The sequence below is a fragment of the Hemitrygon akajei genome, chromosome 12, assembly GCF_048418815.1.
Source record: "Hemitrygon akajei chromosome 12, sHemAka1.3, whole genome shotgun sequence".
NCBI classification, from domain to species: domain Eukaryota; kingdom Metazoa; phylum Chordata; class Chondrichthyes; order Myliobatiformes; family Dasyatidae; genus Hemitrygon; species Hemitrygon akajei.
The window spans coordinates 87,521,554-87,536,807 of NC_133135.1; the positions used below are offsets into that span (position 1 = coordinate 87,521,554).

Genomic DNA, 15,254 nt, shown 5'->3' on the forward strand with positions numbered 1-15,254 from the left:
TTATCAAATGCCTTCAGAAAATCGAGGTACACTACATCCACTGGATCTCCCCCGTCTAACTTCCTGGTTACATCCTCGAAAAACTCCAACAGATTAGTCAAGCATGATTTACCCTTGGTAGCAGTGATAGGATTGGGCCGAGCAAGCATGATTTACCCTTGGTAAATCCATGCTTGCTCGGCCCAATCCTATCACTGCTATCTAGATATGCCACTATTTCATCCTTAATGATGGACTCTAGCATCTTTCCCACCACCGATGTCAGGCTGACAGGTTGATAGTTCTCTGTTTTCTCCCTCCCTCCTTTCTTAAAAAGTGGGATAACATTAGCCATTCTCCAATCCTCAGGGACTGATCCTGAATCTAAGGAACATTGGAAAATGATTACCAATGCATCCGCAATTTCCAGGGCCACCTCCTTTAGTACCCTAGGGTGCAGACCATCTGGACCTGGGGATTTGTCAGCCTTCAGTCCCATCAGTCTTCTCATCACCGTTTCCTTCCAAATGTCAATCTGTTTCATTTTCTCTGTTATCCTATGTCCTTGGCCCATCCCTACATCTGGGAGATTGCTTGTGTCTTCCTTAGTGAAAACAGATCTAAAGTACTCATTAAATTCTTCTGCCATTTCTCTGTTTCCCATAACAATTTCACCCAATTCATTCTTCAAGGGCCCAACGTTGTTCTTAACTATCTTCTTTCTCTTCACATACCTAAAAAAGCTTTTGCTATCTTCCTTTATATTCCTGGCTAGCTTGCGTTCGTACCTCATTTTTTCTCCCCGTATTGTCTTTTTAGTTAAGTTCTGTTGTTCCTTAAACACTTCCCAATCATCTGTCCTCCCACTCACCTTAGCTCTGTCATACTTCCTTTTTTTTAATGCTATGCAATCTCTGACTTCCTTTGTCAACCACTGTGGCCCCTTTCCCCCCTTTGAATCCTTCCTTCTCTGGGGGATGAACTGATTTTGCACCTTGTGCATTATTCCCAAGAATACCTGCCATTGCTGTTCCACTGTCTTTTCTGCTAGGCTATCCGTCCAGTTAACTTTGGCCAGCTCCTCCCTCATGGCTCCATAGTTTCCCCTGTTCATCTGCAACACTGACACCTCCGAGCTACCCTTATCCTTCTCAAATTGCAGATAAAAGCTTATCATATTGTGATCACTACCTCCTAATGGCTCCTTTACTGCGAGATCGCTTATCAAATCCTGTTCATTACATAACACTAAATCCAGAATAGTCTTGTCCCTGGTTGGCTCTCCTACAAGCTGTTCCAAGAATGCATCCCGTAGGCACTCTACAAACTCCCTATCCTGTGGTCCAGCACCAACCTGATTCTCCCAGTTCACCTGCATGTTGAAATCCCCCATAACTACTGCGACATTACCTTTGCCACATGCCAATGTTAACTCCCTATTCAACTTGCACCCAATATCCATGCTACTGTTTGGTGGCCTGTAGACAACACCCATTTGGGTCCTTTTGCCCTTACTGTTCCTCAGTTCTATCCACACAGACTCTACTTCTCCTGACCCTATGTCCCCCCTTGCAAAGGACTGAATCTCATTCCTCACCAACAGGGCCACCCCACTCCCTCTGCCCACATTTCTGTCCCTACAATAGCACGTATACACTTGTACATTCATTTCCCAGGTCTGATCTCCCTGCAGCCATGTCTCCGTTATCCCAACAACATCATAGTTACCCATTCGCACCTGGGCTTCAAGCTCATCTGCCTTATTTCTGACACTTCGTGCATTCAGATATAGAATTTTTAGCCCATTTCTCCTCTCTCTGTTTGAATCGCTGCCTATTGTGCTTAACCCAGCTCCCCGAACTCCCATCGGGCTATACGCCCCTAGAATTTTGTTGTCCTTCCTAAATTTACTTAATCTTTCAACACATTTAACTCCATGTTCCGTCAGACCATCCCTCTGTACATGAGTCCTCTTTTTCACTTGTTCTGCCCCACCTTCATCTACTACACACTTAATATTCCGGAACCGTGTAGTCCCCACCTGTCCTTTATTCTTCCTCTTGCTATCCTCTCTCACATTCTGGATCCCCGCCCCCTGCAAATTTAGTTTAAACCCCCCCAAGAAGCACCAACAAACTTCCCTACAAGAATGTTAGTACCGCTCCAGTTCAGGTGTAAACCGTCCCTTCGGAACAGATCCCACCTTCCCTGGAACAAAGCCCAATTATCTACAAACCTGAAGCCCTCCCTCCTGCACCATCCTCTCAGCCACGTATTAATCTTTATAATCCTTCTGTTCCCTGCCTCACTCGCACATGGCACAGGTAGCAATCCTGAGATTGTTACCCTGGAGGTCCTGCTCTTCAGCTTCACACCTAACTCCCTGAACTCCCTACGCAGGACCCCTCACTCATCCTACCCACGTCATTGGTCCCTACATGGACCACAACATCTGGATTCTTGCCCTCCCTCTCGAGAATAACCTGCACCCGATCCAAGATGTCTCGGACCCCAGCACCAGGGAAGCAACATACCATCCGAGACTCCCGATCTTCCCCACAAAATCTCCTATCTGCCCCCCTGACTATAGAATCCCCTATCAATACTGCTCTCTTCTCTTCCCTCCTCCCCTTCCTAGTCAAGGGTCCAACCTCAGTGCCAGAGACAGGACCACTGCAGCTTGTTCCTGGTAGGTCATCCCCACCAACAGTATCCAAAATGGTATACTTATTTTTGATGGGAATGGCCACAGGGGTGCTCTTCTCTCTCTGTCTGTTCCCCCTGCCTCTCTTGACTGTCACTCATTTGCCTACCTCCTGTCTTTTCGGTGTGACTGCCTCCCGATAACTCTTATCTATCTCTGCCTCTGCCTCCCGAATGATCCGTAGTTCATCCAGCTCCTGCTCCAATTCCCTAATTCGGTCTGATAGGAGCTGCAGCTGGATGCACCTATTGCAGGTGTGGTCATCAGGAACAACTGTGTTGACCCTGACCTCTCACATACTGCATACGGAGCACACCACTGCTCTAACTGTCTCCCCCATTACCTGATCCTAGATTAGTCAGAATAAATGAAAAACAGGCTTCTTGTCGAAGTCCTCTTGCGCCGAAGCCTGCTGAGCCAAAGCCCAGCACTCTGCTCCTGCGCACTCCGCTGCCCGCTCCTGAAAGTGGGTCGCTTTTTAAAGCTCGCACTTGCCGCTGACATCACCCGCGCTTGCGCTTTTAAGGTGCATGTGCACAGGGCCTGAAGGGATTTACTCCAGCTTATTGAAGGAGGCAAGAGACGAGATTGCTGGAGCTTTGACCAATATCTTTGTGCCCTGTCTAGGCACAGGAGAGGTCCTGGAGGACTGGTGAGAGGCAATGATATAAGAAGCGAACAAGGGAAAATCCTGGGAACTATAGACTGGTGAGACTCAGGTCAGTTATAGTGAAATTGATGAGAAAATTCTTAGGGATAGGATATATGAGCATTTGGAAACCCATAGCCTAATTAGGGAGAGCCAGCATGGCTTTGTGGCGGGCAGGCTGTGTTTCACCAACTTGATCGAGTTTTTGAACAAGGTGATGAGAGAGATTGATGAGGGTAGGGCAGTGGATGTTGTCTACATGGATTTTAGTAAGGTATTTGACAAAGTCCCTCATGGGAGGCTAATCCAGAAGATTAAGATGCATGGGGTTCATGGCAAATCAGCTATTTGGATTCAGAACTGGCTTGCACATGGAAGACAGAAAGTAGTGGTTGAAGAGACATGTAAGCTGGAGGTATGTAATTAGTCTAATTCCACAGGAATGTGTGCTGGGACCTGTGCTGTTCGTAATGTATACAAATAACCTGGATGAAAATGTAGATATGTGGGTTAGTAAATTTACAGACGATACCAAGATTGGTGGAGTTGTGGATAGAGTAGAAGACTGACAAAGAATACAGCGTGATATAGATGATTTGCAGACATGGGCTAAGAAATGGCTGATGGAGTTTAACCCAGATAAATGTGAGGCGTTGTACCTTAGTAGGGCAAATGCAAGGAAACAATACATTGTTAAAAGCAAAACCCTTAAGTGCTGCTGAGCAGAAAGACCCTGGCGTTCAAGTTCATAGCTCCATGAAAGTGGCTACACAGGTCAATAGAGTGGTTTAGAAGGCTTATGGAATGCTTGCTTTTATTAGTCGAGGCATTGAGTTGATAAGTCAAGAGGTTATATTGCAACTTTATAAAACTCCAAAACTCTGTTTAGGATACATCTGGAGTGTTGCATACAGTTCTGCTCACCCCACTACAGGAAGGATGTTGGGGCTTTGGAGAGGGTGCAGAAGAGGTTTATCAGGATGCTGCCTGGTTTAGAGGGCATGTGCTATCATGAGAGGCTGGACAAACTTGGGTTGTTTTCTTTGGAGCGACAGCTGAGGGGAGATCTAATAGAGGTTTACAAGATTATGAGAGGCATAGACAGAGTAGACAGGGAGTATCTTTTTCCCAAGTTTGAAATGTCTAATACCAGATGGCATGCATTGAAAGTGAGAAGACATATGTTGAAAGGGGATGTTGGGTGTAAGTTTTTTACTCAGAGAATGGTAGACGCCTGGAACACACTACTTGGTATAGTGGAAGAAACAAATACATTGGAGGCTTTTAAGAGATTTTCAGATAGACACATGGCTGTAGGAAAGACGGAGAGGAATATGGATATTGTGTAGGTAGGAGGGATTAGTTTTGGGGCGTTCAAAGTTCTATCTGGGCATTGCTGGTAAAGCAAACATCCCATAATTGCTCTTAAACTGAGTAGCCATTTCAGTCAGTATCATTGGTGGATCTGGAGTCAACAAAGGTACATTTGGAAAGGAAGGGCAGACTTCCTTCGAGTGGTTTATGCAATTGCTTTATTTCCAAATTATTAAGTGATTTTAAATTCCACAGCTGCCACGGTGGAATTTGAACTTGGACCTCTTTAGTCTAGTAAGATGGCAGTTGTTCCATTATCTGAAAGCAAAATAGGAGATTCATACTTCTTTAGCAAGCTTCTACCAGGGTATTAGGAGGTACCCAAAACAAGTTTGTTATGAATTCTGGTCAAAAATCCACACACAGATTTTGCCGCTACCCCAGCTCTCTGGCTCATCAGTCTTTTTCAGGTACAAGATGGCCTTTTATATGCTGTCAGTATTCTTTTTGTAACTCTGTGTTGCTGCTCCCTGCATCTGCAGAATATGACTTTAACTTAAATCAGGATAAAAATACAGGTGGAGCCAAAGGAAATCATGACCAGTGAAGATATTGTCACTAGAAGCACTTGAACCTTGCTTCAACAGGTCAGTCTCAACTTTCTAGAAACTTCACCACTTACTGAGAGTGTCATGATTTCCTCAGAGGTAATTAAATCTGCATTTCAATTACATGATGCAGAATTCTCATGAGAGATTGGCATAGGAACGGGAAAATGAAGGTGTTTAAACCATTTGGATGCTTATGTATCCTAATATATCAGAAGTAGGAAAAAGACATTGATTTGTGAGGATAAATTTATTTCTTATAATTTTATACACAGAATAAAACCATAAGACTGTTTCTCAAGCGTTGAAAGAAAAATACTTAAAATATTTGACGTGTACAATGTTCATTAGCCATCCAATCAGTAAAGAAATCTTTCAGCAGTGAGTTGAGTTCCAGTTTGTCACAGAGAACATCAGCAGCATAAAAGAGTGCATTGGAGAGTGTTATGCACCAGGTCTATACCAATGCGGTGTGACTGTCTTCCACTTAAAATGGGTCCCAGTCAGCAAGAGAGAGGTGATGCCTTTGTGGTGCCTTTGAGTGGTGACCCCAGTGATGTAGATGAAGTTTTACCTGCATCTACTTAGACCTACCATCAGAATGTGAGAATCATCACAGGTCCACCTGGTCTAGATTGTCAGTTTCTATTGAAAGTTTGAGCAAAGCAGCTTTCTTACTTATATGTGCATGTGGTGTTTTTTTGGATTGAGTTGTTATTTTTCTTTTCCACCTTTGTCATCAGAAATGTCTGAGGATAGCTATATGAACAAAGCATCCAAAGTGACTTCTCCAGGATATCCCACTCAGTTCTCTTGGAAAATTGGCCTATAGGCTTCCTTTATTGGGTTGGGTTTGGAGGGAGTCACAGGCACTACCTACACTACTTATGAGATACAGTATGCTTTTGCCATCCTATCACAAAGCAGTTTTCCAATGTTAGGCGTGGTATGATATGTCAACAAGGTACAATTTGTTCCTTTAATGACTGGATAAACAACATTGAATACAGTCTTGTACATATGTATTACAATAGTCAAACAAGAAAATTACTTACACAAAAGTCATAAGTGAGCAGCAACCATTAAAAGACATTAAAGAATACTCCAAGTGGAAGAGTCTGCTGAAGATGAGCAGAGTGATTGTACTTCTGAGTGAAGTACAAACACACAAAATACATTGAATGATTCATCTTGTTGTTCAATATTTGAACAAGAGCTCTTTAAGAAGTTTCTTTAACAGTACAACAGCCTCTTACTAAACATTGCATTATTTGTTTACAGCCTCTAATGGAAAAGCTGTAACAAGCTTCTTCTCAGCAGGCTAAATTAAAATTTTGGGTGACCAATTGAAGTTCATCCCAAAAATACTTCTATTGATACAACATGTGATTTATAGGCTTTCACGTTCTCTAACACTTTGACCAGATTATGCCCTTATCCCAGTCTGCTCTGCCCATATTTCAATGGACAAATGTTATGAAATCAACCCACTATCTAATTTTTCCTCTTAACTCTGTAAAAACCTATAAACTGCACTTGCATATTTCCATTCACAACAGATCAAACCATGCAATAGTTTATCATTGTGTGAACATGGACAGAAAGAAAATGAATTCATGGCAGTTTCAGGTGAAAATTCCATTAGCAATTACTATTTTGTTTTCCAATTGCCTCCAACTGCAGGTGCAGACTCATCTGGATTTGATTTCTTCAGAGAGTTAACCTCTCTTGCTTGACTCTAACCATGAACCACAGAGGTCCATGGTGCCAAACTGCTTAAGAAAACAAGCCCTGAAGAGGTGGGTATAGTCTGAAAGGATTGCAACCACTTCAAAATTGATTAGTTTCTTACCAATAGATGTAAATGTTTAGATCTTAAAATTAATATTTTTGTTTTAGCCCATTTCCAAGCCCCAGAGGATAGCAATAGCTCCAGGACACACCACTCTGGCTAAGAATAGAACAACAATCAAAACATTTTCAATTTCACTTTAAGGAATTTTAGTAAAATAAATGGACTTTGTTTTGGCATTCTGCATGACCTAAGCACGGGTAAAGTTTTATGCTTCATCTTTCTGTTATAATATAGGACGTAAAGAAGGAATGAATCCAACTTACCAACATGAACTATTGTTGGGCTGTTTACATATGATTATGATCAAAAGGTGTAGGGAAGTCAACTGATAAATTATTTTAACCAGGAAACATAGCTCTCTGCATTCACATGTCGGTGACGTAATTGTGGATCCATTGTGGCCTTTTCTACTGCATTTCTTTTGTGTCCTCTTAAGCAAAACTATCCAAAAGCACCATCTTTACACACAGATTCAAAAAGAGCAACAGCATTTTCACAAGCATTTTCATATTCTTAATATGCAGTATATTCCAAGATATTTGTGCTTAAGTTTGTAGGAAAGTGAGGGTTTAATAATGAATGTAGATAATCTTTGCAGGGCAGTTGTATTTCAATTCAAAATTAACTTTTTAGCCCTTGTTTAAAGACAGGTCTTTTGCTCTACATCCAGAACTCTGAATCTTGTCTAGTTGTACCTACAGCCAGATATCAGCTATTTAAGTTAGTTTTAACTCCACCAACCCTTCAGCAAATAGATTGCAGCCAGAGACACATTATTGTTCCCTCCTAGTGAAGATCATATCCATAGCAGCAGATGACAAGGTCATAAAAGTGGCAAGCTGGAAAGAAAACTAAAATGGCTATATATTATTATCCATTATTGACTAATCTGGGTGAAATTACAATAACAATTATATATACAGAGTTCTTCAATATAGTAAAACTTAGAAAATGAGTCACATCGATATTAGAACTGATGATCAGAAGCTCAGTCAGAGAAAATAAGAAGTAATAAAGGTAGCTTAAGTGAGGAAACTTAGGGCCAGTCACTGATAATAATGCAAAGGAAATTGGGCAGCCACATGATAATTGGAAAGGATCTGCATTATTGAAGGGCCGTAAGTCTACAGGAGGTTCAGTGACCACAACAAACTTCTGAAGAAATTTGAAAACAAGAATTAAATTGAAGGTTTTGCCAATCTGCAGCAAAGATAGAAGTAGTTCTACAAATCACTGTATGCTCTATACTAAGACTGAGTGTACTGTCCAGTCCTTTGGGAAAACTGTAATGCCTGTGTCTGCTATTAGTGATTGGAAGCAGCTAATTGCTGGCCTAAATCCAAGTGAGTTTTACACTTGCCCTCCAGTCATAGATGCCATTGCCATCATAAATTAGATTAAGTGATCATAATCTGGATCACCCTCAAAGAATTTAGTGATGTTGGTCTGGAGGGATATTTCATTCTAAGTGTTTGTTAGAAGCATGCAGGAAATATGAATGCCTACCCCTTAAAATGACTTGATGTTTTCACTGCATTGATAAAGTCCCCAATGTCGGCTGGGTCATATACATAGTGCACTTTTTCAATTGAGACTTCATATGAATTACCCCCAGTTTTCTCTCCTTTTTTTTACCATATAGGATGGGTAAACATCCCGCACATTATGTTTGTTGGTTTTGGAATTCTTAACTTTTTCATGTGCATTGCCACACTGATCTCCAAGGCCCACTGGGATTTTATGTGCCCTGCCTTTCTGATATCACACTGTTGAATGGACCTCCGTAATATTGATGCAGTATTCTACCTCAAGTTGTGAAACACAGTTTATCTTAAAAGGAGCTGCAAGTCCAACAGGAAGATGACAGGTCAATCGCTGCAGTATCAGTGTTCTGATAATAGCTGTATTTAAGGCAGAAATGGATAGGTTCTTGATTGGTAAGGGGGTTAAGTGTTACAAGGTGGGAGAATGGGATTAAATCAAAAATTATCCATGATTAAATGGTAGAGCAGATCACTGGGCTGAATGACCTAATTTTGCTCCTATAATATGGTTAGCAGTCTCACTTTTCCAATTTTTCATTAGCCCCAAAACCCTGTTCTTTCATTTTCAGTTTTCGCAATTCTGAAGAATAAGACAAGATAAAGCAAATACTACATTTTCAAACAGAGTTTGAGAACAAAGCACTAGAGTTCATGTATGCAAATAATGATGGTAGCCAAATAAAATCACAAGCCTTTACAAACTGCTATATGATTCAGAGATCAGTCACAAAAAATAAGTTATGAACTCCTTTATAAACTGCCAGTGAAGTACTGTGCCAAAGACTTGAACAGGTTACAGAAAAAAATCTATTCAAAATAGGACCAGGAATGAAGGACTTCGGTTGCTGTAGAGATTGGTGAGGTTCTGCCTGGGGGAAGTCAGGAGGAGATTTGATAGAAGTGTTCAGAATTGTGAATAGTTTTAATGCAGTAAACAAGGAGAAGCTGTTTGCACTGGCGGTAAAAAGAACACACATTCAAATAACCTGAGACGACCTAAAACAACTTGCAGTGAGCTGTTGTGATCTACATTCTGCTGACTGTAAAGAAGCAAATTTGAAAGAACTTGAATAAATATTCGAAGAGGAGGGAATTTGCACGGCTGCGAATGTAGAACAGTGCAGAGAATAAGAGGATATTTCAATCAAAGTGTTGGCTCATGTACAATAAACTGAATGGGTTCCTTCTCTGTTACATTGTTCTATGGCTTTAACCTCTTCCATTTTCAAATCTGCTCAGTTTGAAGTGGTTGGCTGCTTCTCATTCCGCTTATACAATCAAAAGGCTTTAAAACTGAAACACTAAGAGCATAGGTATACAGTAAGAAGCTAATGAGTTAATTATACTAGTGAACAAAGCCATGGCTTTCAATCAGACTGTCTTCATACAGCCTAAGCAGAGCAAATATGAGTGTGGCCCACAGTTTTGGGAAGGTTTTAATTCATTTATTGATTTTAAAGTCGCTTTCCCAGTTTAATGTAGAATGTCGAGCATGCTACTCAATAGCCTTTGCCAGCCCATTTTAGCTGCAACCAAATAACTCTTGTATTTTGTATTAAATATAAATATAGATATACTAGTGCTGGTTAAATGTGCTCCAGGTTGGCGAAAAAGGCTTCTCTCTGTTTTGTATTCATTACACCAATAGAATAATGATATTGCTGTTACCAATCAGTATTCAGAACAGCTCGTGACATTATTGACTAGTCCCTGTTCCTCTAGCTTAAGTGAATGTTGGCAGTGAGTGGGCTTGGAATCAGAAGAGAGATGATGTAATTCAGCAGGAATGACTGTAAAGCTTAGACTGAGGTGGACTATTGGAGGTAGGGAGTCAGACAGCACTGAAATCCTGGGAATCAAAGGGCTGTAGTGGAAAGGGGAGATGGAATAATAGTTTGGATGAAGAGTGAATAGCAGTGTTAATATACAGTAAGTTGAGTGAATACAGCAGGAACATGAATGAATTAGAAAGTTTATGCTGTATCTCACATAAACTCCTGACACAGTAACAGTCTTACTCCTTCATAGTTTAGCCTCTAGATGTCTGAGTAAAACTGCTGAATTAATATAATCCATGTCCATTATAAAGATAATTCAATGTATTAATCACAGCAACATCCATAATTCACAGAAAAAAAACTATTGCCCTTGTAATTCCTGCTTTCTTTGAACAAAGTAACATGTTTGTGACATTACTGCTGGCCCAAGACCAAAATGCTCCTGGCTGGATGATGCAGTATCTATTTGTCTTCCACACTAGTGAAATCCATGTTGCGTTTTCTTCTGAATGTTCTCCTCAGCACTGGGATCACGGCAAGTGCACTCATCCTCTTCCTCACAGTCAACAGCAAAGGGAATTACCTATGAGGAAGCAATTGGAAAGGCTACAATTTAAAGTGGAAGTATTTTAAGAAAAATATCAATAAGATCATTTGACTGCACTGAATGTCATTTCATTTACACAAGCGTACGGAGAACAAAATAATTATTACTCCAGATCTGATGCAGCACAAAAAAAAACACAAAAGACGAAGAACAGAATAAAAACAAAATGAATATAAATACAGTGCATCTAAACAGTATCCTCCCCACCAGAAGTTTTCATGTTTTACAACATTGAATCACAGTGGATTTAATTTGGTGTTTTTTTGAAACTGATAGTCAGAAAAGTACTCTTGCGTGACAAAGTGAAAACAGCTCTCTATAAAAGTGATCTAAATTAATTACAAATATAAAACACAAAATCACTGATCGCATAAATATTCGCTCCCTTTAATATGACACACCAAATCATCACTGGTGCAGCCAATTGGTTTTAGAAGTCACATAATTAATTAAATGGAGATCTCCATGTGCAGTCAAGGTGTGTCAATTGATTGTGGTAAAAATACACATGTATCTGGAAGGTCTAACTGCTTATGAGTCCATATCCTGGAAGAAACTACACCATGACAAAAAAATCACTCCAAGCAAATCCATGAAAAGGTTATTGAAAAGCACAGGTCAGGAGATGGATACAAGAATATTTCCAAGTCACTGAATATCTCTTGGAGTACAGTTGTCAATCATCAAGAAGTGGAAAGAATATGGCACAGCTGTAAATCTGCCTGGAGCAGGCTGACCATGCAAGAAGGGGACTAGTGAGGAAGGCCAGCAAGAGAACTGTGACAACTCTGAAAGAGTTACAAGCTTCAATGGGAGAGACTGCACGTAAAATAACTGTTGCCCGGGTGCTTCACCAGTTTCAGCTTTATGGGAGAGTGGCAAAGTGAAAGCCACTGTTGAAAAAAACTCACATGAAATCTCAGCTAGAGTTTGCCAGATGGCATGTGGGAGACTCTGAAATCAGTTGGAAGGTTCTAGAAGAAGTTTCTATGGTCTGATGAAACCAAAATTGAGCTTTCTGGCAATCAGACTTTACGCTATGTTTGGTGTAAGCCAAACACCTCACATCATTAAAAACGCACCATCCCTACCATGAAGCATGGTGGTGGTGCATCATGCTGTAGGGATGCTTCACTACAGCAGGCCCTGGAAGGCTTGTGAAGGTAGAGGGTAAAGTGAATGCAACGAAATACATGGAAATCCTGAAGGAAAACCTGATGCAGTCTGCAAGAGAACTGACTTGGGAGATTTATTTCCCAGCAAGACAATGACCCTAAGCATAAAACAAAAGCTATGCAGGAATGGCTTAAAATAATGAAGTTACTGTCCTGGAGTGGCCAAGTCAGAGTCTAGACCTCAATCCAATTGAGAATTTGTGGCTGGACTTGAAAAGGGTTGTTCACTCATGATCCCCATGCAAACTGACAGAGTTTGAACAGTTTTATAAAGAAGAAAAGGGAAAAATTGCAGTGTCCGGATGTGCAAAGCTATCCACAGAGACTCAAGGTTGTAATTGCAGCCAAAGGTGCATCTCCCAAATACTGACATGAAGGGCATGAGTAAATATGCAATCAATTATTTTATGTTTAATAATTGTAATATATCTAGACCAATTTGTTTTCAGTTTGACACAAAAGAGCCTTTTCTGTTTATCAGTGTCAAAAAAGCCAAACTGTGATACAGTATTGTAAAACAATAAAACATGAAAACTTCTGGAGGGGGCGGTGAATACTTTTTATAGGTACTGTACATAAGATAATTTGTATACATACAATGAGTGATGATTGCATGTCCATAAGGTGACTAATGTGGTGGGGTTAGTGGATGGAGGTATTAATAGCCTTACTGCTGGGGGAATGTTCTTAGTTACTGCAGATGAACCACAGGACTGAAGCCTGGAAATATAGAAGAGCACAGTATTTTCCAGAATTTTTCAAAACATAAAACAGGTTCCCTAAGTGTAAGCTAAATGTTGACATTCTATGCAAACGTGGTATTTATATCAAGGAATGGAATGTATTGTACGGCAGTCTACACAGGCAAATGTAGGGTTGGAACCTGCTGAAGAAACAATGGCATGTGATGTGTGCACAGCACTTGGAGTATAAAGATCAGACTGGGCAGGGAGAGATGCTTCAAATAGCATAAATCCCTGCTCTATATTTGTCATATCAATTTGACATTTTAAGAAGTCTTCCCTTGAAACTCTCAATAAAGCTTCATATTAATTGATCCTTTAATCTTATCACAGCCAAGTGTAAATATTCTTCTAATGATACAATGATTTTAAATGATGCAGATGTAAAGCCCCATGTATTGTAAATCTGAAATTACATCACAGAATGCTGGAAATATTGAACAAGTGGGGCAGCATTTGTGGAGAGATGAACTATGAACAATTTATACTGTTGATCTTTTGTCAAAACTGCTGAGAGAAATAACAAAGGTTTTATGCTACAAGAAATGAGGAAAGGGAAAAGGAGGGAAAGAGATCTGCTTCTGTGAAAGACAAAAAAATTCAAAAGGCAAAAATGGATGATTGTGGGACAAGAAGACAATCAAAAACAATGCAAATGCTGGGAATCTAAATAAAAACAGAAAATGTTGGACATGGTCAATGGGCCAGGTAGCAACAGTGGAAGAGTTAATGCTTCAGTTCACCTTTAGATCCCGGTGAGGTGTTGTTGGGAAAATGTTGAACTCAGTAATGTCAAGAGGCTAAATGATGCCTTAAGTTTAATATGAACTTTACAGGAGACAGGGAGATCAGGGTGGCTGAATTAGAAACAGGTTGTTTATCACTGTCATACTGTATGCTATGAATGTTTTTGTTTTGCAATATATTAAATACTCTATAAATTACAATAGGACATATATAAAAATAAATTAGTAGTGTTAAAACAGAGCAAAAGTAGCAAGGCAGTGTTCATGGTTTCATGGTTCATTCAGAAATCTGATAGCAGAGGGGAAGGATCTCTTCCTAAAATGCTTGAGTGTATGTCTTCAGGCTCCTGTACCTCCTCTGTGATGCTAGTAATCAAAAGAAGGCATCTCTTGCATGCTGGGGGTCCTCAATGATGGATGCTGCCTTTTTGAGGCATCACCTTTTGAAAATGTCCTCATTGGTGGTGAGGCTAGTGCCCATGATGGAGTTAGCTTGGTTTACAAGCCTCTGCAGCATTTTTCATTCCTGTGCAGTGATCTATTCTAAACGGTGATGGGACCAGTTAGAATGTTCTCCATGATACATCTATAGAAAATTGCTAAAGTCATTGGTGACATACTAAATCTCCTCAGACTCCTCATGAGATATAGCTACTGGCATGTCTATGTTGGGCCCAGGATACATGAAACTGCTCATCCTTTCCTCTGCTAATCTTTCAATGAGGACTCCTGTGTGTTCCCTCAGCCCCTTCCTGAAATCCACAATCAATTCCTTGGTCTTACCAACAATGTGTGCAAGGTTGTTGACATGACAATAGGATTATTAAGTGAGCTGACCAGATTGTATTTGCCACCTGATCTAAGTGATCAACCGATCTGCAGTGGTATCCCATTTAGGAAGGTTGTATTATGGAAAGCAGAAACAGTATGTTAAATTAAAAGAGGGAAAAGTCAGCTGCTGTGTTTTTGAGGGTTCATTGGAAGTGGGGAGTAGAGTAGGATATACAGTAACCTACAAGGGGCCAGACCAAGAGCTAGACATGGTATCAATTGTGCTGTACCCAGCCTGGATGTGATATGCCAAGTGGGATCCTCCGTGTCACTGATTAGTAAATTTATATGATTCTTTATATTACCAATGCCTGTGTCCGAAGTGGCAGTCGATGATCTGTTCAGTGCAGGGGTAGGGGTCTGGAGTGAAAAGAAGAAACACTACCATATTTCCAGGAAGGAGAGAAAGGCAAAGTGAAATAATCCTCAGATTTCTAATGGACAGCACCATCAAATTCTTAGTTCCGGAACCATTTACCTTCCTGTACCATAAAGAAAGGAACACCATTTCATTTACTTTGTGGTGCTGCCATTTTACACTGAGCATTTCATATTGTCTCTGGCCGAAGTTAAATTAGTCCACAGAGTGAAAACTTGGGCTGTAAAGTAGAATTGATTCTCAAATGAAACAATTGAATAATACCTAAGCAAGTGATGGTGTGCTGTTTAAGGTCATACCTGTTCTCAAAAAAAAATTATTGACATGTAGGCTTGTTAACAG

At 40.4% G+C, this 15,254-nt stretch overlaps 1 protein-coding gene across 1 annotated transcript in view; it reads right to left on the bottom strand.

The window, feature by feature from the left end:
* Nucleotides 1-5,489: 5,489 nt before the first annotated feature.
* The window catches only part of LOC140736638 (pappalysin-2-like), a 115,009-nt gene continuing 105,244 nt past the window's right edge, over nucleotides 5,490-15,254 (bottom strand). The window contains exon 8 of the mRNA XM_073062452.1: nucleotides 5,490-11,014. Within this exon, the coding sequence (XP_072918553.1) occupies nucleotides 10,910-11,014 (105 nt within the window). The 3' untranslated portion in view covers nucleotides 5,490-10,909. The remainder of the gene's footprint in view (nucleotides 11,015-15,254) is intronic.